Source organism: Bradysia coprophila, unplaced genomic scaffold (genome assembly GCF_014529535.1).
Source record: "Bradysia coprophila strain Holo2 unplaced genomic scaffold, BU_Bcop_v1 contig_297, whole genome shotgun sequence".
Lineage (NCBI taxonomy): Eukaryota > Metazoa > Arthropoda > Insecta > Diptera > Sciaridae > Bradysia > Bradysia coprophila.
The window spans coordinates 596165-620722 of NW_023503555.1; the positions used below are offsets into that span (position 1 = coordinate 596165).

At 36.1% G+C, this 24558-nt stretch overlaps 1 protein-coding gene across 50 annotated transcripts in view; it reads left to right on the forward strand.

Annotated features, from left to right (window-relative positions):
• LOC119078658 (myosin heavy chain, muscle) overlaps window positions 1–22699 on the forward strand; it is a 33002-nt gene extending 10303 nt beyond the window's left edge. For 11 of the 50 annotated variants that reach the window (XM_037186273.1, XM_037186259.1, XM_037186262.1 and 8 more), the window contains exons 7-17: window positions 215–622; window positions 3692–3862; window positions 9408–9997; window positions 12683–12803; window positions 13501–13764; window positions 16105–16314; window positions 16804–17690; window positions 18415–18493; window positions 18929–20104; window positions 20167–21072; window positions 22563–22699. In XM_037186273.1, coding sequence (XP_037042168.1) covers window positions 215–622; window positions 3692–3862; window positions 9408–9997; window positions 12683–12803; window positions 13501–13764; window positions 16105–16314; window positions 16804–17690; window positions 18415–18493; window positions 18929–20104; window positions 20167–21072; window positions 22563–22649 — 4899 coding nt within the window. In that variant the 3' untranslated portion in view covers window positions 22650–22699. Of the gene's footprint in view, window positions 1–214; window positions 623–1118; window positions 1126–1218; window positions 1383–2036; window positions 2044–2135; window positions 2300–3180; window positions 3345–3691; window positions 3863–4567; window positions 4732–5373; window positions 5538–7476; window positions 7641–9407; window positions 9998–10148; window positions 10267–11189; window positions 11308–11710; window positions 11829–12682; window positions 12804–13500; window positions 13765–16104; window positions 16315–16803; window positions 17691–18040; window positions 18120–18414; window positions 18494–18928; window positions 20105–20166; window positions 21073–21273; window positions 21482–22562 lie in introns of all 50 variants that reach the window. The other 39 variants (XM_037186289.1, XM_037186298.1, XM_037186287.1 and 36 more) reach the window with 24 other exon arrangements.
• The last annotated feature ends 1859 nt before the right edge of the window (window positions 22700–24558 follow it).

The window sequence follows — 24558 nt, forward strand, 5'->3', positions numbered from 1 at the left end:
CCAACCCAAACTTAAATAAAAATGCACTGCAGCAAAATATACTTGAGCTAACATAAATTTGCATTATTTTTGTTGGTAAGTTTTGTGGTTGTTATACTCATAAGTTGCACTGCTAAAAAAAAATGTAAAAAAAAATGCTTTTCAAGCGACTCCCCAGAAGAAAACCCCGTCACTATGCTAATCGATTTTTTCATTCCCCACACGAACAAAACAGCAAGCCTTCGACATCTTGGGCTTCTCATTGGAAGAAAAGCAAAACGTCTACAGAATTACAGCCGCTGTCATGCACATGGGTGGCATGAAGTTCAAGCAACGTGGTCGCGAAGAACAGGCTGAAGCCGATGGTACCGAAGAAGGTGAACGTGTCGCCAAATTGTTCGGCACCGATTGCCAAGAATTGTACAAGAACTTGTTGAAGCCCCGCATCAAGGTCGGTAACGAATTCGTCACCCAAGGTCGTAACAAGGACCAAGTATCCAACTCCATCGGTGCCTTGTGTAAGGGTGTGTTCGATCGTCTCTTCAAATGGTTGGTCAAGAAGTGTAACGAAACTTTGGACACCAAACAGAAGCGTCAACATTTCATTGGTGTACTGGATATTGCCGGTTTCGAAATTTTCGACGTGAGTATCCCCATCGACGAGACATTATTCACACTTGACTTTACATAATTCAAAATCTTTATTTTTTCAAAAAAACAAAAATAATTTTTTTTTCGATACAAAACTCTGTTGTCTCCAGTCTGTACACAATTCGAGGCTCTTGTTTTATAGGTTCGAAGCGCGGCTGTCTTCTCTGATCATTTTTAGGTTTCGGTTTCATCTGAAAAAATTTTAATTTTAATTTTAGAATAAAATTTCGTTTTCTTAGAACTAAATTAATCGAAATTAATCAGATAACGTAACCGCTTAATTCGCTTAATTTTAACTTAAAAGAAATTAATATTTTTTTACGTTAACAACTGACACCACTTAGTTTAACGGCTACGCCACACAACCATTACAATTGCAATCTCTATTCCAAGATTATTAACAAAACAATTTTGTTTCTACTTTTCTCTTTCCATCAAACTTGGATGTTGCAAAATGAAAATTAAAAAAAAAATCAAATCAACCACAGTACAATGGTTAGTACGATTTCTTGAAATATTTCTCATTTACATGAGACGTACCACATATCCCCAATAATTGATAAATAAACTCAACTATTTGAACTTAAGGTTTCGAGCAGCTTTGTATTAATTTCACCAACGAAAAGCTTCAACAATTCTTCAACCACATTATGTTCGTTTTGGAACAAGAAGAATACGTCAGAGAGGGTATCCATTGGGATAACATTGATTTCGGAATGGATTTGCTGGCTTGCATTGAATTAATCGAAAAGGTGCTTAACTGAAACTGTTGTCTAAGCTAATTTGATTGTAATCACTTTAGTCAACGAATTGCTAGTTATAGTTATTTAAGTGAAGTCAAGCCAATGACACGCAGTCCATCATGGGGGAACGGAAGTAAGACGAAAAAAATTTGTTAATAGCATGGGAAGTAATAGATTCCGTGTATATAATATACGTCGAATGAAATTCCCTTGTCGAAACCTTTAGGTAGACTGTACTCAGTTAACCGATTTTTATGTGTATATATATCTGTCATACACGTGTAGTATTTTAGTGAACTGTAAATGTCTCCCCTATGTAAATACACAAAATATATGTATAAGTCGCACTGACCACAGCACTACGAAATATGGAACAGAAAATTGAAATCAGTTGTTGGGTCAGAGTGAAGCACTGGACTCCCCTGGTTGCCATTTAATCATAAGTCCAAAAGCTGATTTTAGTTTTATGTTGTTCCCACGTTGATTAATTGCACCTTCACAGTATAATTTTGTTAACACAGAACTTGTGACACCTATTTTTATTGCCACAACGACACCACTGTCTCATTGTAAATAATTTTTTTTTCTACTTTTTTCCATCTTCCTTGGGTTTTGCAAAAAAAAATTTAAAAACAAATCAAATTCGAATCGATCCGACCTCAGTACAACGGTTAGTAACATATTTCCTCTGAAATCGATATTCTCATTTTATGTTGGGAGTATAGATTTCATGCGGAATAAATTCTAATTCTTGAACTGTAGGCTTCGAGCAGTTGTGTATCAACTTCACCAACGAGAAGTTGCAACAGTTCTTTAATCACATTATGTTCGTCTTGGAACAAGAAGAATACACCAAAGAGGGTATTACGTGGGCTTTCATTGATTTCGGAATGGATCTGTTGGCTTGCATTGAATTAATCGAAAAGGTGCTTAACTAAATGCTGATTAAACAAACCAACAAAAAATTAAAATTAATTTACAGCCGCAATTGCCAATGAAGTCAAGCCAAAAAGGGATATTTTTTTGAATAATTTCTCGAAAAAAGGGGGTATAAGTGGAAGGTTGCACACTAATACTGTTAGAGGTGATCACTATACATGAACAAGGAAAAATGAACTCTCAAAATTCGAGATATTTTTCACTTTTTCTTGTATAAAACAGGGCCTGGTTTAGGAGGTTCGACCACAAAGAAATTAAATTTCTTGCAAATCGGGTCCTGCTGTGAATCAACTCTAATGCGCATGACAGAGTAGTAGATGGTAATCTAACAAAATGTTAACCCTTTTATTGAACTCCTAGGACGTTTTTTTTCCACAGGTTTATCCTTTACGATCATTTTATTTACTATGTTTAAGTAGCGATTCAGAACCAATCGTTTTCTATCTCCCAATCGTATTATTATTGTCTGTATTACCCCGTTGTATCAACACCCTTATTTTATCATCCACACATACATTCACACATTTACACCAAATCTCTACGCACCATTTTCATTTGTGTGTATAATTAGTATCAATAATTATCCCAATAAAAAACCTGAAAATGCCATCATCGATCCGATAAACCACAGTACAACGGTTAGTAACATTTTCTTGAAATTTATATCCTCATACAGCTAGTGTCAGTAGTTTTTGTGTCAGCTGGCAAATCAGCTGGTAATTACGTTTCCCTACATCATCTATACGTGACTGAGAATGTGTAGGAAATCTTATCAGCTGATACATGCAAACTGAGACACAAAATTTAATGTCGCTAACTGTACGATGTGTACATTTCTTGAACACAAATTCGAATTGTTGCACTGTAGGCTTTGAGCAATTGTGCATCAACTTCACCAACGAGAAGTTGCAACAGTTCTTCAACCATCACATGTTTGTGTTGGAACAAGAAGAATACGCTAGAGAGGGTATCAACTGGGCGTTTATCGATTTCGGAATGGATTTGCTAGCCTGTATCGATTTAATCGAGAAGGTATCGGTTATGACAACCAGAAAACAATCTTACCCCGAATAACATTCTGTTTTGGATGCGAAAGGCAATCCTGCGATAAAACAAATTTTCTAAACAAAAAAAATGCTGAGAAACTCGGAGCGATTAACCAAGTGTTAAATATGGGATGCGCCAGCTTGTTTATGGAATGCGATTATGGGACAAAGAAAATACCGTTTGAAATACCGTCCGTTACCCCGTTTACCGTTTAGCACATTATTTCGTTCACCATTACCCTTTTTTCATTCATAAATTGAATTGTTGATTATCCTAACCAAATCCAAATTTGTTTTGTATGTTGTGTTCCGTACCCCTTGCGCCCTCTTCAGTATAATGGATTTGAACAGTTATGTATCAATTTCACCAACGAAAAATTGCAACAATTCTTTAACCATCACATGTTCGTTCTCGAACAAGAAGAATATGCACGCGAAGGCATCAACTGGGCCTTTATCGATTTTGGAATGGATCTTCTCGCCTGTATCGAATTGATTGAGAAGGTAGCCATTTATGAAAAGCCGCACGCCGCATAGGTGGTGATTTCTTTTTCGTTCGAGAAAGAAATCACCCAGCTGCCAGTGAATGTTGATGCGGATTTTGGCTTAATATTTAGAATGCGAAACAAACAAAATTTTAGTAACGAGCCTGTGCATCTTTGAATGAAATAAGAAATGATTTTTTCATTGAATCACGTCAAACACAGACATAGACTGACCAATGGAAAATCTATTTTTATTGTAAAATCATTCTTTGCAATTCTTCAACAATCGACTCATATTCCCAATATTTTCCCATGATGCATAAACGTAGCATGACATAAACATAACCCAAAAAACTCATTACCGTTCCTTTATCATCCAATTCTTCGTTTTATCCACTCTCTCGTCGACGACACAAATCACAATTTGATCAATGGAAATCTGTCCGAAAAATTGATGAATCTAGGACTTCGTTTTTTCTACACTGTGAAGCGAATTATTGTCAATCTTCCTACTACAATCTTCGACAATATTTATTATTAACAAAACAATTTTTCCATTTTCTTTCCATCATCCTTGGATGTTGCAAAACAAACAAAAAAAAAAAATCTAATCGATCCGACCACAGTACAACGGTTAGTAACATATTTTCTTGAAATAGATATTCTCATTTTATGCTGGGAGTATAGATTTCATGGAAAATAAATTCTAATTTTTGAACTGTAGGTTTCGAGCAGTTGTGTATCAACTTCACCAACGAGAAGTTGCAACAGTTCTTCAACCATCACATGTTTGTGTTGGAACAAGAAGAATACGCTAAAGAAGGTATCAACTGGGCGTTTATCGATTTCGGAATGGATCTTCTTGCCTGTATCGAATTGATTGAAAGGGTACTATTATCAGGACTATTACGAGCATTATCGCTTCGATCTCGTTTCGCCTGGTCTTCTAAAGCTTTTTACTTTCGGACGCTCGGGTTCCGATCGCTGAAATGACACAGCGTACTCGGAACGAACTGAAAAAAAAATCATTTTCAACATGATTGACTAAAACAACAAATTATTTGCAATTAGCCGGTCCAATTACGCGTTGAAATATGCCCAACATTTTCAATATCAGTGGAGTCAGTTAGTCCCCCGCCTTCTTCCTCTGAAGCACATCAGTTGCAACAATTTCGTCGTACAACCCTAAGAGCTTCCATCCACAAAATTATTTTATTAACAAAAACAATTTTTTTCTATTTTTTCCATCATCCTTGGGTTGTTACAGTTCAATGGTTAGTACTTTTTCTTGAAACATTTATCATCATACAGCTAGGGTCAGTCGATTTTGTGTCTAAACTTGCTTTTGATGAGCAAAACAGCTGAGCTGATGCGTTTTCCTCAACATGCTTATACACGGCTTTTTACCCGTGACTAAGAATGTGAAGGAATACATACACCAGCTGCTGCATTCAAGACACGAAATTGAATGTCGCTACCTGTACGATGTGTATGATTTCTTGGAAATAAATTCGAATTTTTGAACTGTAGGCTTTGAACAACTTTGTATCAACTTCACCAACGAGAAGTTGCAACAATTCTTCAACCATATTATGTTCGTCCAAGAACAAGAAGAATACGCAAAGGAAGGCATCTCCTGGGACTTTATCGATTTCGGCATGGATCTTGTCGCTTGTATTGAATTGATCGAAAGGGTATAAATTCACTTGACTATATCGATAAATTGAACAAAATTTTGAGCCAAAAACAAAATTGTTGTTGGTTCTAATGGACAATTATGTCGTCCAAATTATCTCAGAAAAACATAAGAAAAATGATCCCAAATGATCATCCCATTGTAGCACAACCAACTTAGTCGAATGTTGTGCTAAAGGGGCAAAATATTGTTTTAATCTGTAAATTATCTGCAGATTCCACGTTCCACTAAATAGATGTCGTTTCGTTGAAAACAGACCGAAAGTCGATCAAAAGACGTTTTTCACGCAACAAAAAGTTGTCGGTCTTGTTTATCACCGTTAAGAATACATTTAGTCTTACCATACCGATGTAATCAAACCCATTTGTACAATATGGTTTTGAATCACTATTGCATCAATATCGCCATCGAGAAATTTGCTTACTCAATTCTTTGACCATCGCAAACGTTTGTGTTGGAATAAGAAGACGAGTATGCACGAGAAGGAAAAATCAACTGGGCTTTTATCGATTTCGGAATGGACCTTCTTGCTTGCATTGAGTTAGGGATACGAACTATTTCCATTACCACTTTAATCGAAGGAATTTTTCGTACTACTCGGAAGCTTCAACAAAAAATTATTTATTTTTCTTGTGATCAAAAATGTGTCGTCCAAATTTGTTTTTTGTTTCTCCAGTGAAAGAACCACAAAAATTGCTACCTTGACTTGGTTGCAATATCAAATCAAATGAAATGATAAAACACCATTTCATGAAACCTGTGTGAACACACAGACAGAAAATTTAATTTTCTTCTTCTATTCAAAATTGTGTCGTTACATCTCAATGTTTCATCCCACGGTTTCAGTGATTCTACAATGATATTCATTGACAAACCGTTAGACTCTACAAGTAATGTAGAGAGAAAACCCGGTCATATCATCCTTTGTATAACTCTACGAGGAATGTAGAGTGAGCCCCTTTATATATCATCCTTATACTTCACCCACACATAAACCCCCCTTTCACCCACAAACACATATCACACAAAAAACAACTTTTTTTACCATTTACGTTTACTTGATAACATCCCACCTCCAACCACCCCATACAATCAACTCATTTGTTTACCGTTTTATTAACAAAACCAAAATTTTTTTTCTTTACTTTTTTTCATCATCCTTGGTTTGTTGCAAAAAAAAATGTACCAACATCGAACCGATAAACCACAGTACAATGGTTAGTAGATTTTCTTGAAATATGTATTTATGCGTGGTGTTATTCACAAATTATGTACGCACTCAATGAGTCAGTGAGGAGTTTTCGGAGGGAGTAAAAAAAACGAACGAAGGACGATTAAAGCGAAAGTGCGAGCACTTTTGTTTTACGAATGTTTTCGTAAATAAAAACTTTCATTGGATCTTCGAAATTTGGCTTATTTCAGTTATAATGTCACATTGAACGGGCTTCCCCCTTTTTATAATCGTTTTCGGTTCATTAATAATGACATGACGCTCAGGCCCCAAATCTTTATAGTTTCATTTCGCGAGTATTTTTATGGGTTCCACCCCTTTCAAATTCTATTTCTGTTTTCGCAAGGACTAATAGTCCTGGACTATTTTAGGGAAATCGTTTTCCCATACTTGTCAAGTGTTCCAAAATTCGTAAATATGAAAAACTATGGAAAATTATCAGAAAATTGGCAAAAATAGAGGAAAAACTTTCCCCAAAAAAATTCCTAATTTATCGGGCTCTAAAAATCGACTATAGATGCAAGTTTTCGCATCCAATTCTCATGAAAGAAGTGCGCACTTTAAGAGGGAGGAGTGTAAGTATGAAAAAGCGAAGAGGAACGAGTGCATGTTTTTAAAACCATTACTTCCGGTCTGCGTAATTTGTGAATGACGTTCATGACGTATATATGTTTCCGGAAAATAAACTCAAATATCTGAACTTCAGGGTTCGAACAGTTGTGCATCAATTTCACCAACGAAAAGCTTCAACAGTTCTTTAACCATCACATGTTTGTGCTTGAACAAGAAGAATACCATCGTGAAGGAATCGAATGGACTTTTATTGATTTTGGAATGGATCTCCAGCAATGTATTGAACTGATTGAGAAGGTAGCCCAGAATAATACGACGGGTCTTACGCTGTCTCAATTGAACGCTTTCTATGTTTTTTTGTTTCTTTCTTTACCTTTCTACTTTTTCTGTTTTTTTAATTTTATTCAACGATGTTTTCACACTGTCCCTAACCAAATATTTTTTTTTTGTTTTACCTTTTTTTGTGAACGCCAATAATCGAAACAAAAGACATTTTCTGTTTAATGGGGACGAGTACCTATAAAAGCGGGAATCATAGAGTATAATTAGCCATAAGTACCAATTCATTTGTTTGTTTAATTAGTATAACGGATTTCTACTTTTTCTTTCAAAACCAACACCGAATCGGAAAACCGCAGTTCAACGGTTAGTAACACATTTCGTTGAAATATACACATTCTCCTTACGGTGTACATATTTCTCGGAAATAAATTCTAATTCTTGAACTGTAGGTTTCGAGCAGTTATGCATAAATTTTACGAACGAACGATTACAACAATATTTCAATCATTATATGTTTGTGTTGGAACAAGAAGAGTACGAACGTGAGGGTATTCTATGGACTTTTATTGACTTCGGCATGGACCTTCAGGCAACTATTGATTTGATTGAAAAGGTCTGATTAGGGCTGGTTTAATTTATTGTATTATGTTGGGACAGTAAACGGTAGAGTTTTCATTTTGGTCGAAGTAAAAAGTAATATTCAAATTTCTTAGAAATTAATTTTTGAATTTAATTGATATGGAATAACATTTTACACTTGGTGTCCTTCTTGGACGTAATAATTTTGATAAATAGGTTTACATTAGATGTAATTTGGATAGTGAACGGTAGAGATAATTGTTAAATTTCTAATTGAATTAATCGTCTGACGGAGGTAGATTTAAAAGGGCGGGAAAGTATTTTCAAAATTCCAAATTTTCGTTTCAATATTTTTTGAACGAAATTTATCATTCCAATCGACCACCGATACTTTCTTGTTCGTTTTTTCTTAGTAAAATTTACTCCCCAAGGGATTAGAGTTTTCGTAATTATTTTGATAATTCTAAACTTTCGTAAAAAGAGGTTAGTCACTAATTTTCGTAGTCGGTAAAATTAAACAAAAACCCCCAACCCCCCATTAAACGTACAATATTTGTGTTCATATGGAGAAATTTTAGTGTTGAGATTTTTCGTTTTGTTTTTGCATGCTTCTCCATTCTATTATCGTTTGATACAAAGCTTCCGTTTTTATTTACAAAACAGCTAAACTAGAGGTAAGCTTTAAGTACTAAGCTTTTTATATTTTCACAAATAAATAATTATAAATGCAAAAATGGCGAGTCAAAAATTGAACCAAAATTTTGAGTTGTGACGGAGTGCTGGTCAGCCAGACCTTTTTACATACTTTCTTTTTTGGCTCGTCCCATTTTAAATAACAATTTTCTAGATTTCTGTAAATATGTTGTGCCAATATATCGAAACTTTCGGTATACCATTTTACCGGAATGACGAAATTAACACATCTGTTACAGTATCGACAGAATATCGATGTTGCAGCAAACGTTGTAATTACGAAAGTCGATAAATTCGGACATATCGATCTTTTCGATATAACGATAGTACAGTTGTATCGTTATATAGATTTTATCAAAATTACAAAGGCAACTGGCCATCGTTTCGTTGTCGGATTGACACGATATCGATATAACGATAAAATTTGGACTATCGATCAGCATACAAAAAAAAACGTTTGACCGATAGAACGGAAATTAACATTCCCTTTTAAAACCCGTTCCTTTACAGCCTATGGGTATCTTGTCCATTCTTGAAGAAGAATCTATGTTCCCCAAAGCCACCGATCAAACATTCGCCGAAAAATTGACGAACAACCATTTGGGCAAATCAGCTCCATTCCGTAAACCAGCTGTACCCAAACCAGGCAATCCAGCTGGCCACTTCGCTATTGCCCATTATGCTGGTTGTGTATCATACAACATTACCGGTTGGTTGGAAAAGAACAAGGATCCGTTGAACGACACCGTTGTCGATCAATTCAAGAAATCCACCAACAAATTGTTGATCGAAATCTTCGCCGATCATCCAGGTCAATCCGGTGGCGGTGAACAGGCCAAGGGAGGTCGTGGCAAGAAGGGTGGTGGTTTCGCCACTGTATCTTCGTCATACAGAGAACAGTTGAACAACTTGATGACCACATTGCGTTCGACACAACCTCATTTCGTACGTTGTATCATTCCCAATGAATTGAAACAGGCTGGTGTCATCGACTCTCACTTGGTAATGCATCAATTGACCTGTAACGGTGTACTTGAAGGTATCCGTATTTGCCGTAAAGGTTTCCCCAACAGAATGGTGTACCCAGATTTCAAACTCCGGTGAGTGTCTTTTTAGTTTTAAATTTTATTTTTTAACTTTAGCGATACGTTCAAGTAGTTAGGCATAGAGTAAGGAAACAACGAATTTATTAGAGATTAAGGAAGCACAACTAGGACAAAGATTAGATTTTAATTTTAATTTTACAATTAGTTATATGATTCTTGCGCCGGCTCTAATGACTGCTGAAAAGGATCCGAAAAAAGCCGCAGCTAAATGTTTCGAGAGTATTGGCTTAGATCCTGAAAGTTACCGTATTGGCCACACAAAGGCGAGAATCTGTTCCCCACTATTTTTTTGAAACTTTTTTTTTCTGTTATGGATATGACAACAAGCTCACAGAAAATCTTGAAAATATTTTGTTTTTGACTCAAGATTTACTGTGGAGATGGATTTTTTTTAGAACACGCACGTTTTTTAGTGTAAACGATTTTTCTATCGTCCTATTTCTGTGGTACGTGTTTGTTTATTTACAGCACTTCTATCGATCTACGTATACTCCCACAATATCTCTATTAGTTTATAGACCCTCTATAGAAATGCATGATCAATAATGTCCGTCCACGTCAATTTCCTCGGAAAAACGAATTTTTGATTTTTGAAAATTTTTTGTGTGGAAAATTTTGGTGACTTTCTTATAATTTCAAATGATAAAATTGGTCTGTCGTTCGCAATCGGCTTGCAAGAAAATATGAAAGTGATTGCGGATCAGTTCAATGATTAAATTTTTGATATTATGAGACGGAATGCGTAAATATTTTCCCGAACTTTTCGTCAAGAAAATGTGTAATCGAGTCGTTCGTTTCCGGGAAATGTTTTCCTTGAATAATTTTAGAATAATTTTTTGATTTTTGAATTAATTTCCCCGGTTTATTAGCACAGAGAAAAGAGATGACACGAACGTGGCATGATTTTCTAATAAATTGACAAATTTGAGAAAGTGAACTTTTCTTTGCGCGCATGGAAAGTATACAAATCTAAAAGAGGCGCACCAAATATTTATAGGGACTTTAGATAATCCACCTACTTTTATTACGCACAATATTCTATCGTGTTCAACTATAAACCACTGCCAAAAAATTTTCTTTTTCTTTTTTTTAATTTAAATTTTCTTTCTTATTTTCCACCGTTTTTATTTTTCTTTCTTTTTCTTTTATTTAACTTCTTCTTCACCGTCCAAATTCCCAACACTAGCTACAAAATAATTAACCCGAAAGGAATCGAAGGTGTGGCTGATCTACAAAAAGCCGCTCAAATCATCTTAGAGTCGACAGGACTCGATCCTGAATCGTACCGCATAGGCAACACAAAGGCATGCGTTACAGTTTTACAATAGAATTTATTAAAGCGACAAGTTGATCATAGAGTTACAAACCCCTGGTTATACCCTGTTGATGCTAGTTTATTTATCTCCTGCCATATCCAACCACCTTTGTCCGCTGAGTTATACGAAAACAAAATCATTTCCCAGTTCAGATTCATTTAAATCGTAGACGTTTTGAAACATAATGAGTTGGATTGTAGTATGGTATCTATAGCAGTTTTTCCTCATTGTATTGGCATGTGTCGATTGATCCATGGTCCATGAGTCATTGTAGTGATTTACTTTGTAACCACAAGATCCACATTTTTATTTTATTTTTTCATTTTATGTTTTACATTTTTGTGTTTTTATTCCCGATTTTATTTTACCCAATCATCCACCCAAATTTTAGCTACCAAATCCTTTGCCCACAAAAATTGAAGGGACTCGCAGATCCCAAAAAGGCCGCCCCATTGATTTTGGAATCGACACCACTTGCTGAAGACAATTACCGTCTCGGAAACACTAAGGCATGATGAACATTCAATTCACACAACCGTTTTCCTCGTTGTCTTTTTTTTTCGTTTCATTGTTTTTGTTGATTTTTTTTTCTGTGTTTTTCATTTCGATTTTTTGTTTTGTCCTTCATTCCAAAAAAGGATTTGAGTCCTTCGAAAAGAGAAACAACTTGACGAAAGTTATTTTTTCGAGGATCGGAGGGAAAACAACGAACAAAATTGTACATATATTGACCACCCACTTACTGAATTGGTTATACTGATATGATTGGTAGATCGTAGCGAAAAAAATTGGACGAACTTAAAATGGGAGCGACCCACTCTTCGTTCAGTTTTTGTGTATTTTTTTTAAATTAAGAAAATCATTGTAGATATAATTACCACCCCACCCCCCAAAAAAAACTGTGATGACCAGTTGTTTTACCTTGTAAAAATTGTAGACTTAACACGATTTTATCACCCGGGACATTCCAGCCTTAGTTGCAAATAATCCGGAAAATATGAGACATTCCAATGATCCTTTTTGTTGGTCCTAACATTTCATTCCAAGCGACACTGCTTCTGTGATACAACTCTACAGATTATGCAACTAACGCTGGACTGTTCCTATATATAAATCAATTGAATTGGATGAATTACAAAACAAATACGTCGCACCAACTACAAAATTACAATAGTTAGTTGGTGCTAACATTCAATTCTAATGGACTCGGAGTATTTTTTAAGTACCCTCGGTATTTGGTAGTAGTATTTTAGTAAATAATTTTAATTGATTAACTCACCGAATTTTTATCTATTTCTATTTACGACTAATCAATTAATTTGTTCCAATTTACTCAACCATCCATCACCAAAACAAAACACAGATACAAAATTTTGTGCATTAAAAAACTTGCCGATCAGAGTATCAAGCCGGAAAAAGCCGCAAAGATCATTTTAGAAACTATCGGCTTACCCGAAGAACAATATCGATTGGGTAACACCAAGGTATAAAAAAACAACATCGAAACATTGAATGCATCTCAAAACGAAATGATTGTTTTATATACTTTACCATTATGGTTGACTGTAATGATGTCCCACCCATTTTAAAACCATTAAAACCATCATCGTATCATTGGATTTTAGTGTACTAACCATCTGATTTTCTACTAAATGTGTATAACGACCGACTAAACACTTTGATGATAAGATAATAGCTGCGCTGCCCTATCGCTGTTTAATTCAATAAACTATAATTTACTACAGGTTCAGGCATTGTACATTTTGTCACCCTTCTAGGAAGTTGTAATGGAAGGCAAAAAATTGATAACCCATGTAAAAGATCGCTATCTCAGACTGTATTATGCATCGAATGTAACACGTTTATTATGTGCATGAAATGTGCTTTTTCTAGCTTAAATATGCTGATCTCAATTAATCGAAAATGATTGCATTGATTGATGGTTGAAGAGGGGGCGATGAAAGACCTGTTGAAGGAATTGAGTTTCTCTGACGATTCCTCAAATTTTCATTTGTGAATCGCAAGGAAACTTCAATTCTTCCTCAATCAAAACTTTCATTTTCGATTCTAAGAAAACACATGCCATTCGAGCCCAAAAAACTAATCGAATTATTTTCTCTTCTATCCTCCATTTACCTGCCCCCTCTCCACCTTCCAAAAAACAATTTGCAAAACAAACAGGTATTCTTCCGTGCTGGTGTCTTGGGTCAGATGGAAGAGTTCCGTGACGAACGTTTGGGCAAAATTATGTCCTGGATGCAATCCTGGATCCGAGGTTACTTGTCCCGTAAGGAATACAAGAAAATCCAAGAACAACGTTTGGCCCTCCAAGTTGTACAACGCAACTTGCGCAAGTACATGCAACTCCGCACCTGGCCATGGTGGAAATTGTGGCAGAAGGTCAAGCCTTTGCTCAACGTCACCCGTGTCGAGGATGAAATCGCTGTAAGTGATCGTGATGATGATGATTTTTTCGTTTTCGATTTTTTTTTATTTAGAAACAGACACACAATATCGATCTTTGGTTAGAAGAAATGTTTGGAAAAAATAAGTTTTTTCTTCGGCTCGAAAATTTAATATTTTTATTGCGAAAAGAAGCAAAACAAATAAATCATTTTCATGGTGAAAACGGTCATTAAGCAATTAATATCCCGGTCGTAGTCATTGCTATGCGCAACATATATCCGCCCAGTATTAGGAAATTTTTTGTTGTTTTTATTAATTTCGAGTGTGGGTAGCTGTTGAATGTTTTCGATAAATAAATCTTAAACTGAGAAAATTATTCAAATGTTCCATACCTCTACTCTATTACATCAACGCTCTTTACACGTTCGACTAATATTTATTAACAGGTATGATGACCTATCCATTAATATTCCGAAATTAGAATTGCAACTTTGTTTTAGCACTCAATCTTAATTTAGTATAGCACAAGAAGAGAGAGAGAGAGAAAGAGAACATTAATTAGAAGAAAAAAAATTATTTTTTTAAATCTTCAAAACTATGCTACGAATTTTAGCAATTTTATTTACCGCATTATTAAACCGTGACATGCAACATAACTTTTCAATTATAATTTTTGAGTAAATGCATCGACGATCCATTTTTTAGAACTCTCAAAACAACCTGTTCGAGATGATTCATTTCTAATTAAATTCAATTAAAAAAGTTTCTCTTGCTATTACATTCTACACTTCCAAATACCTTCACCCATTAAATCATTTATGCATCCTAGCTGAACGCGATGCAACTATTTTAAAATTGATCTGACATTTTGATATTATAACACGGAACATTTTCATTTCAATAATTAATGGCAAATTTCGTCATAAATAATTCGTAAATGCTAAATAGCTCGAATTATTCGAGAAAACATTATGTACGACATTGCAGACGGGTTCATTAATTAATTATTGTAAGTGAAATCATTTGGACGAGGAAAAAAATATTTATTTTTTCTTCTTCTGACATGAGGAGGCACATTTAAGAAAAAACATTTTTCTTCCGCCTTGCATTTTATAAACTTACGCATCTTGCGTCATACACTCAACGAAGAAAATATTTTGTTCTCGGTTGGATTTATAATATCCAAAATATCCAAAAATTCATAAAACCAATTTTTTTTCTTCATCGTCTTCTCCTTTTAACATGAATCATGTTCTTAAAATAAAATTGGAAAAATCTTCTTTTCCCGTTCCATCTTCGATGGTTTTCCTATTTTGTCCTACATACATTTACCCGAGTCAACTCAACAAATTTTTCATTTTTCTGTAAAGAGCGAAAACTCTAAACATTTTTTGACGGAAAAATTGTTTATCTCACCTTAATATACGCGCCATATATCTGGATGTTCCGTCTAATTATGACAGCTGGAATGTGTAGAACATATATACCGCAACATCTCAATGATTTTTATTTTCAATTTCTCGCGCTGAAGAAGAGTGAGAGGATGAAGAATTTTTGATGCAAATTATTGCTGAAAAGCGGTTGAGATGGATAAATTCGGCAAATCGCAGATATGTTTATGTAAAATGAATTTATTACCGGGGCGGAGGAAAATGCTAAAATGGCTATTTATAAGCCCCCCCGTATACACATCCCAATACACACTCATATAACCAAATATGCTCTAGCTTATCTTCGTTTTCGATCGAAAAGTCATCTAAATGGATTTCAGCATTCGGTTTTTTCGGGCATATTAATATTAAGTTTTATAACTTACACGGGTGCACGGATCATCATCGGTCTTGTCGTGCCGTATCGGTAAAGAGAGAAAATTTTGCTGTTGTGCGGTTTTTCTGGTTTGTGGTAGAGGTGTATCGGCGGTGTTGAGAATTGATTGGCTCCAGTCAAACGCGTTGTATAGCCGAAGAAACATTTGAAGGACCTCTACCTGAACTTTATGTGGTCCTAACGATAAAGAAATTATTATTTTTTTAATTTTATTTATATTAACGACAGAGAATTAATTGTTTTAATTGGATTAGTGGTCGGATCATTATTATATTTCATGAAAATTAACTGGTTGTTAAAGCTGTTGTAGTACGAGATCGATATTGTTGTTTAAAAGAAGAATTTAATTTTTGATAAATAAAAGCCGAGAATTTTTTGTACTTAAAAAGAAAAGGATTCGTCCAAATAAAAGTGATAAAATAGTCGATTCAAATCAAATAATAAATTTTAAGAAGAAAAAAAAAATTAAATTTTTAACCGAAAATGGATAGTGAAACTGTACTGAGTGGTGAAGAGAATGAGAATCTGATCAAAAATGATTTGCAATTGCAGAAATTGGAAGAGAAGGCAAAGAAGGCTGAAGATGCTTTGGCTGCTGAAGAGAAAGTACGCAAGGAATTGGAAGGTCTTAATGCCAAATTGTTGGCCGAAAAGACTGCCCTATTGGAATCGTTGTCCGGCGAGAAGGGAGCCCTTCAAGAATTCCAAGAGAAAACCGCTAAACTCCAAGCCCAGAAGAACGATCTCGACAATCAATTGCGAGTAAGTGGGAGAAAAAATTATAATTTTTTTTATTCGATTCGAGAATTTGATGTGGAAATATTCGATTTGTGATCGTTTTTCCTGTTTATTTATTTATTTTTTCCATAATTTCTATGGAAAATGTGCACGAATTTAGCATTGAAAGTGGATTTGAATTAATTGAAGGCATTACTTTCAACGGATAAACGTAATCATTTGGATCAAAGTGAAAAAAATAAAATTTTTGTCGATAACTCGCCGTAGAGTATTAAAAAGAAATTCCAGTTATTTTGGCAATCGTCCAATAATTTCTCTCGGGTGTGTAGTGAATTGCTTCACCTGCCATAATTTTCCTAATAGTTTTGCCTTGATGCTATATTTATCTTATGATCACTTTTTCTTACCACATAAAAATCGATATATTTTTCATCAGAAACTCTGGAGTAGTGTTTTCAATTTGTTTTCGGGTTCAAAATAAAACAAAAAAATTTCTCTCGTCATTTACCATAGGATACCCAAGAACGTCTTTCCCAAGAAGAAGATGCCCGCAATCAATTGTTCCAACAGAAGAAGAAACAAGAACAAGAGCTCTCCGGGTTGAAGAAAGACATTGAGGACTTGGAATTGTCCGTTCAAAAGACTGAACAAGACAAAGCCACCAAAGATCACCAAATCCGCAACCTCAACGATGAGATCGCCCACCAAGACGAACTCATCAACAAATTGAACAAAGAAAAGAAGATGCAAGGTGAATCGAACCAAAAGACTGGCGAAGAGCTCCAAGCCGCCGAAGACAAGATCAATCACTTGAACAAAGTGAAGGCAAAATTGGAACAAACCTTGGACGAACTCGAGGATTCCCTTGAACGCGAAAAGAAACTTCGCGGTGATGTTGAAAAGGCCAAGCGTAAGGTTGAAGGTGACCTTAAGCTCACCCAAGAAGCCGTGTCCGATTTGGAACGCAACAAAAAGGAATTGGAACAGACCATCCAACGCAAGGACAAGGAAATCTCTTCCCTCACCGCCAAATTGGAAGATGAACAATCCGTTGTACGCAAATCCCAGACCCAAATCAAGGAATTGCAATCCCGCATCGAAGAATTGGAAGAAGAAGTCGAAGCCGAACGTCAAGCTCGTGCCAAGGCTGAGAAACAACGTGCCGACCTTGCCCGCGAATTGGAAGAATTGGGTGAACGTCTTGAGGAAGCCGGTGGTGCCACATCCGCACAAATCGAACTCAACAAGAAACGTGAAGCCGAACTCAGCAAACTCCGTCGTGACTTGGAAGAAGCTAACATTCAACATGAAGGTACCTTGGCCAATTTGCGCAAGAAGCACAACGATGCTGTTGCTGAAATGGCCGAACAAGTTGATCAATTGAACAAACTTAAAGCCAAGTAAGTAGCTCGGAAAACGTGTCACTGATTTCTTATTACAAATGTCTTCGTCGGAGTTCATAGTGACTCAATAATTGGAGCTAAAATTCAATTTTACGTTCAGACTCGTACGAAGTACAGTTGTTCTCATTCCGTCCGTCTGTGTACATAAAAAATGCACGCAAAAAAAATTGGGAAAGGGTCGGAAAACAAAATTTCGTAACAGGTAATGTCATCATAATGAATTGTCGGAATCTTACGGGTCTATTTATAACGTTTGAATCGTTCAAATTCTTCAAAACCATTCGTAACGGTCACAACCGGGCTAAAAAAAATCTTGAACTGTAACTTTAATTGCTAATTGTTATCAGGGCTGAGCACGATCGTCAAAGTATGCACAATGAATTAGTCAACACACGTACAGCCTGCGATCAACTATCTCGCGAAAAGGTAATTTTATGTGACGAGTGATCACAGTCAATGTTAAAATACAACACGATTGACAATACACACCTAGCATGGTAGACTCACCGTTATTGTTAAACCTCGTATACCTCGGATGTATAAAGCTCCATTTAATATTGTACCGAATGGGAAGTGAAACCAAAACGAGTGATTTTCCTCTGTAAAAGAAAAATCAACAGAAAATCAAACAACCGTCGCCCGCTCCATATTTATCAAACCCTCCATTAATTCATAAATCGAAATCAACTCACCACAAAATATATCCTTTATTGTTCCCCAGGGCTGAAAAGGAAAAATCTCAATACTTCAGCGAATTGAACGACCTCCGATCCAGCACTAACCACCTCGCTAACGATAAGGTAGACAAATCTTTTTCCAATTGGAGATTTCGCTAAAAAAAATGCAAAAAAGAAATTCGCTAATCTTGCCGTCGTAATGAAGGAAGGAGAATATTTTATTCTTTAGACCATCTTGAGTAACCGGCTTCAGCACAGCTCGCAAAATTCACAAGCCCTAATTCTTATTAATTTAAGATTTTTTTCACACTAAACTGGGACTCCATTCGGAACCCGTTTTTCACCCAATGAAGTAAATTCCATCCTCATTTTTTATACTAACCGAAAAAGAATTGCATGAACCACACATAGATCTAGACACACATCACACGCAAAACATAACATACAATTTTTGAATTTTGAAACATGGTCACACACTGACTAGTGAAATTAATCAATTTAACCATAAAACCACCAAAATGTAAAATAGTTGACTAATCGTTCGACAAAATGCTATAGGCCGCCCAAGAAAAGATCGCCAAGCAACTTCAACACACACTCAACGAAGTGCAAGGCAAATTGGACGAAACCAACCGAACCCTCAACGACTTCGATGCTGGCAAGAAGAAACTCTCCATCGAAAACTCCGATCTCCTTCGTCAACTCGAAGAAGCCGAGTCCCAAGTTTCTCAACTCTCCAAGATCAAGATTTCTCTCACCACACAACTCGAAGATACAAAACGTTTGGCCGATGAGGAATCTCGCGAACGTGCCACACTCCTGGGCAAATTCCGCAACTTGGAACACGACTTGGACAACCTCCGTGAACAAGTTGAAGAAGAAGCTGAAGGTAAAGCCGACCTTCAACGTCAACTCAGCAAGGCCAACGCTGAATCCCAAGTATGGCGCTCCAAGTACGAATCTGACGGTGTTGCCCGCTCGGAAGAACTTGAAGAAGCCAAGAGGAAGTTGCAAGCCCGTTTGGCTGAAGCCGAAGAAACAATTGAATCTCTCGGCCAGAAGGTCGTTGCCCTCGAAAAGACCAAGCAACGCTTGTCGACTGAAGTTGAAGACTTGCAACTCGAAGTCGACCGTGCCCATGCTATTGCCAATGCCGCTGAGAAGAAACAGAAGGCATTCGACAAGATCATTGGAGAATGGAAACTCAAGGTTGATGATTTGGCTGCCGAGCTCGATGCATCACAAAAGGAATGCCGCAACTATTCCACTGAATTGTTCCGTCTTAAGGGAGCCTACGAAGAAGGACAAGAACAACTTGAAGCTGTCCGCCGTGAAAACAAGAATCTTGCTGATGAAGTCAAGGATCTCCTCGACCAAATCGGTGAAGGTGGCCGCAACATTCACGAAATCGAGAAGGCACGCAAACGTTTGGAAGCTGAAAAGGACGAACTTCAAGCCGCTCTTGAAGAAGCCGAAGCAGCTCTTGAACAAGAAGAAAACAAAGTATTACGTGCACAACTTGAATTGTCTCAAGTACGTCAAGAAATTGACCGTCGCATCCAAGAGAAGGAAGAAGAATTCGAAAACACACGCAAGAACCACCAACGTGCCCTCGACTCCATGCAAGCATCACTCGAAGCTGAAGCCAAGGGTAAGGCTGAGGCTCTTCGCATGAAGAAGAAGTTGGAAGCTGACATCAATGAGCTTGAAATTGCTTTGGACCATGCCAACAAGGTGAGATCTCTCGACATTGGTACAAGTGTTGACATTTAACTAAAACAAATATTTTTCCGTAGGCTAATGCTGAGGCCCAAAAGAACATCAAGCGATACCAACAACAACTTAAGGACGTTCAAACCGCCCTTGAAGAAGAACAACGCGCTCGTGATGATGCCCGTGAACAACTCGGAATCTCAGAACGTCGTGCTAACGCCCTCCAGAACGAACTTGAAGAATCCCGTACTCTTCTTGAACAAGCTGACCGCGGCCGAAGACAAGCCGAACAAGAATTGGGAGATGCTCATGAACAACTTAATGAAGTTTCTGCCCAAAACGCTTCCATTGCCGCTGCCAAGAGGAAATTGGAATCCGAACTCCAAACATTGCACTCCGATTTGGACGAACTATTGAACGAAGCCAAGAATTCCGAAGAAAAGGCCAAGAAAGCCATGGTTGATGCTGCCCGTCTTGCCGATGAACTCCGCGCTGAACAAGACCATGCCCAAACACAAGAGAAACTCCGAAAGGCCCTCGAACAACAAATCAAGGAACTCCAAGTCCGCTTGGATGAAGCCGAAGCCAACGCACTTAAAGGTGGCAAGAAGGCCATCCAGAAATTGGAACAACGCGTCCGTGAACTCGAAAACGAATTGGACGGTGAACAAAGAAGACACGCCGATGCCCAGAAGAATCTCCGTAAATCAGAACGCCGCATTAAGGAATTGAGCTTCCAATCGGAAGAAGATCGCAAGAACCACGAACGTATGCAAGACCTCGTAGACAAATTACAACAAAAGATCAAGACATACAAGAGGCAAATCGAAGAAGCCGAAGAAATTGCTGCCCTCAACTTGGCCAAATTCCGCAAAGCTCAACAAGAATTGGAAGAATCTGAAGAACGTGCCGACCTAGCTGAACAAGCCATTAGCAAATTCCGTGCGAAGGGACGTGGAGGATCAGTAGCACGTGGAGGAAGCCCAACAGTAAGTTCAAATTGATTCCAATCTTTTCTTTTTGTCCATTTGAATATTTCATTTCAATTTCGTTTTATTTGTCGAAGTAATTGTTTTCATCGATCACACATAAAATGACATTGAAATTGTGTTCATAATGCCATCAAAATATATATTTTGTCGATCATGCGATGATTAATCTGATCAAAACATTATTTATATCGTCTCCAGATTCACTAAAACTCAAAAATGCTGTGTAGTATAGTTGTATATGTGTAAAAAAAAGAAAACCAAGTCATTAGGCAATTTAGATCAATCAAAAAAATCATACAATTGAACGCTACCATGTCCGACCTATAAAACAAACTATTTTAATTATCCAGCAGTCGACAAAGGGCCGAAAGTGTGCGCTGGATTAATATAAATTTTCGTAACATTTGTAAGTTATTCAACGCTGCTCCCCCTCCCCCATATAATGTTCAATTCGTCACCGTTTTTTTACTTATTTTATTAATAATTTTTATTTGATTTTTTGGGTTATTGTTGATATATTTAGTTGAAATTTAGAACTTGTTATGTTTAAACAATCACGAATGTCGTATTATACACTTCATGAACATTATATAATACGTCCTCGTCCTTCACTCAAAATTAATAGCGCAGTCATTTCATGTAGAGTCAAGTACCCAAATGTGGAATAAAATGCACCTGAAGTAGAGTAACATTAAGTCGAACCATATATAATGACCAATGGATGCAATTAGTGAATTGTAACGAAAATGACAGCAGATCGGGGTGTATTTGTAGGAGTTTAATTCCTAAAACCTCTATAAAATTACCAAAAATTCTTGAATCTGTAAATTTAACAATTTTCGGAACTTTAGTGATTTTAAGATTTTCTAGGAACTTTTGTGAATCTTTAGAAATTTCATTTTTTACAATTTACTATCGCGAAACGCTTCAAGAACTACCGGTGCTGTTACCACAATTGTTTTTACAAAAACCTGGCTCTTAGAAGTTTGGATTGAATTTAGCGTTTTAAGAAACGTTAAAATGGCGAGAGACAGCTGCAATTATTGAATGTCCTTTCTGCTCAATCGCAAGCACTTTTTTCTTCAATTCAAATATAATCGATGGAAGCATTGTAGAGAAAGTTGATCATTGCCCTATATAGGAAACTGACATCACTGGCATTAGAATCAGATTTCTAAAATGCTCGGAAAACTCTTCTGACGAAAAAAAAATATTTCCAGAAAGAATTCTTCTGCTGACGTTCCACAATTGGGTCATCGTCTCTATGTTGAATGTTTGTTAATTTTTCATTGCACTCGCGTGCACTTCTCAATAAACCTGCCTCCCCAATAAAAACGAAACATTGAATTGAAAATTTCTCTTTCTCTAAAAAATGATTACACAAACTACACTTGAACCGCACAGCATGTCCTTTACGTTAATGTTAAAAAAAATATTTTTATTTTTTTATCAAAAAACTTACCATTTTATTCATCAACAATTTTCAGCCCCGACCGCCAGTGCGACCACAACTCGATGGACTCTCTTTCCCACCTAGATTCGACCTTGGCGGAGACAATGATTTCTTTAATTAAATTTACTTAATTTTTAAAACTAAATGTAAATCATCAAACCAAAAACAAAACAAAAAAAATTTATCAACCATCTTACCAACTTTTACGCTAGGCGGGGAAAATAAAAACAGCAACGAGGAATATTTTATGTGAATATAATACGCAGTCCCACGTCACACACACATTTAAAAAACTTTATTTTTAATTTTAATTTAACAAAAGAAAGAAAAGAAAAAAATGAAGAAAAAATCAAAAAACATATTTTTTATTATATGACAAAAAAAACTAAAAAAAAAAATATCTACTTATTACATGTCGCCTGTCATTTTACAAACAAAAAGAACAACAAAACAATGTCAGTGAAAAGCAACTCAAACTTACTCCATGCAATAATGAAAAAAATCATTTTAAAAATTCTTTTTTTTTATTTAAATTTTTTGCTCTTTACGAATCACACATCTTTTTATTTTAAATTTATTTTACAAAGAAAATACCAAAAAAAAGAAGTGAAAAACTATTTCAAAATGTGTATTTAATTTTATAAAAAAAAGCAAACCAGCAGAAACAAATATAATTAATTCGAACGACAATTTACTAGCAAGAATATTTTCGACATTGATTCCATTTTTTTCACAAAACTTACCATCTTTAACAACACAATTTTTTTATTACCATCATCATCGTTTCCAAACAACATCCTTGGACGAGCGAAACTGAAAGAATAAGACACGTAAAACAAAATCAGCCCAAAAAAAATCCAGAAAAGCCAGTGAAAAAGACGGCCTTGTAAGGAATTATTTTCGCCTAAGTTACGAATCGAATTATTTTATTTATTTATGTTAAAAACAAAACAAAACTGAAAAGATCGTTTAATAGATGTGTGAACATATTTAATTATTATTTAATAATAAATTATAAATTTACAAAAAAAAAACATCTCGTTTTTACTTGCAAAACACTGCGGAAACATACCCTAACCCTTGTTAAGAGAAATTAGTCAAAGCTCAAACAACTGTGGACTCTCCTTAATCAGAAGCTCAGCTTGTGTTCCCACTTAATCGATAATGTTCGCAATTTGCAAACTTTAGACGCCTCTGTGGCATAAAACGTTGTATGAATCTCGGTGCAAAGAACTTTATTAGGCTCACGATGTGTATTATGACACAAGACTTTCGGTCTTTCATCATCTACACATCTAACGCCTCAACAAACAATCTCAATATAAGGAGACTACTAGTCACAGCCTTATGCATGGACATGTTAAACGAATCGTGAGAAAAAATTTCTACACTCACCTCAGTTTTGTTGTAAAGGCACTCGAAGCACTAGTACTGCATTTTTCCCAGAAAAATTCAAGTGTTGAGAATTATTACTTAGAAAAACTCAAAGAAATCATGATCAAGATCGCCATTGAAATAGCGCAAAGCGAATGAATCTACCTACTTCTCAAGTGGCTAAGTACCTTAGAAGGATCATTTCTGGTTCTGGATAACATGGCCATGGACTAAGTCAATTGGTATCAGAATTTGTACGGTATCGTGTTTGTTGGGGACCAACATGAAGTGTGTTGACCTCTTTTATGAAAGTGTAAAGTGATGAGAATTATGGCTTTAAAACACTCGTTGAAATCATAAACAAGAGTGTGATTGAAACAGTGGATCTCCCAGTGTTGGTTGAAAAATATATCGAAAATGGCTCAGTGAGAATCGTACATTCGATCAATAAAAGTGAATTGACGGGGAGAGAGTATCCCCAGCCAAAAGTATTTCAATGTGGAATCGAAGGATTCTTAATATCAAGCTTTCAAAAGATCCATAGCTCCCATACTTTATCATGGACCTACGTTAGTGAAGGGCCGTGACGCAAGTCCGTTCACACTGAAAAATTTGACAAAAAAAAATTCCGCAGGACTGAGGAACAACATATACAC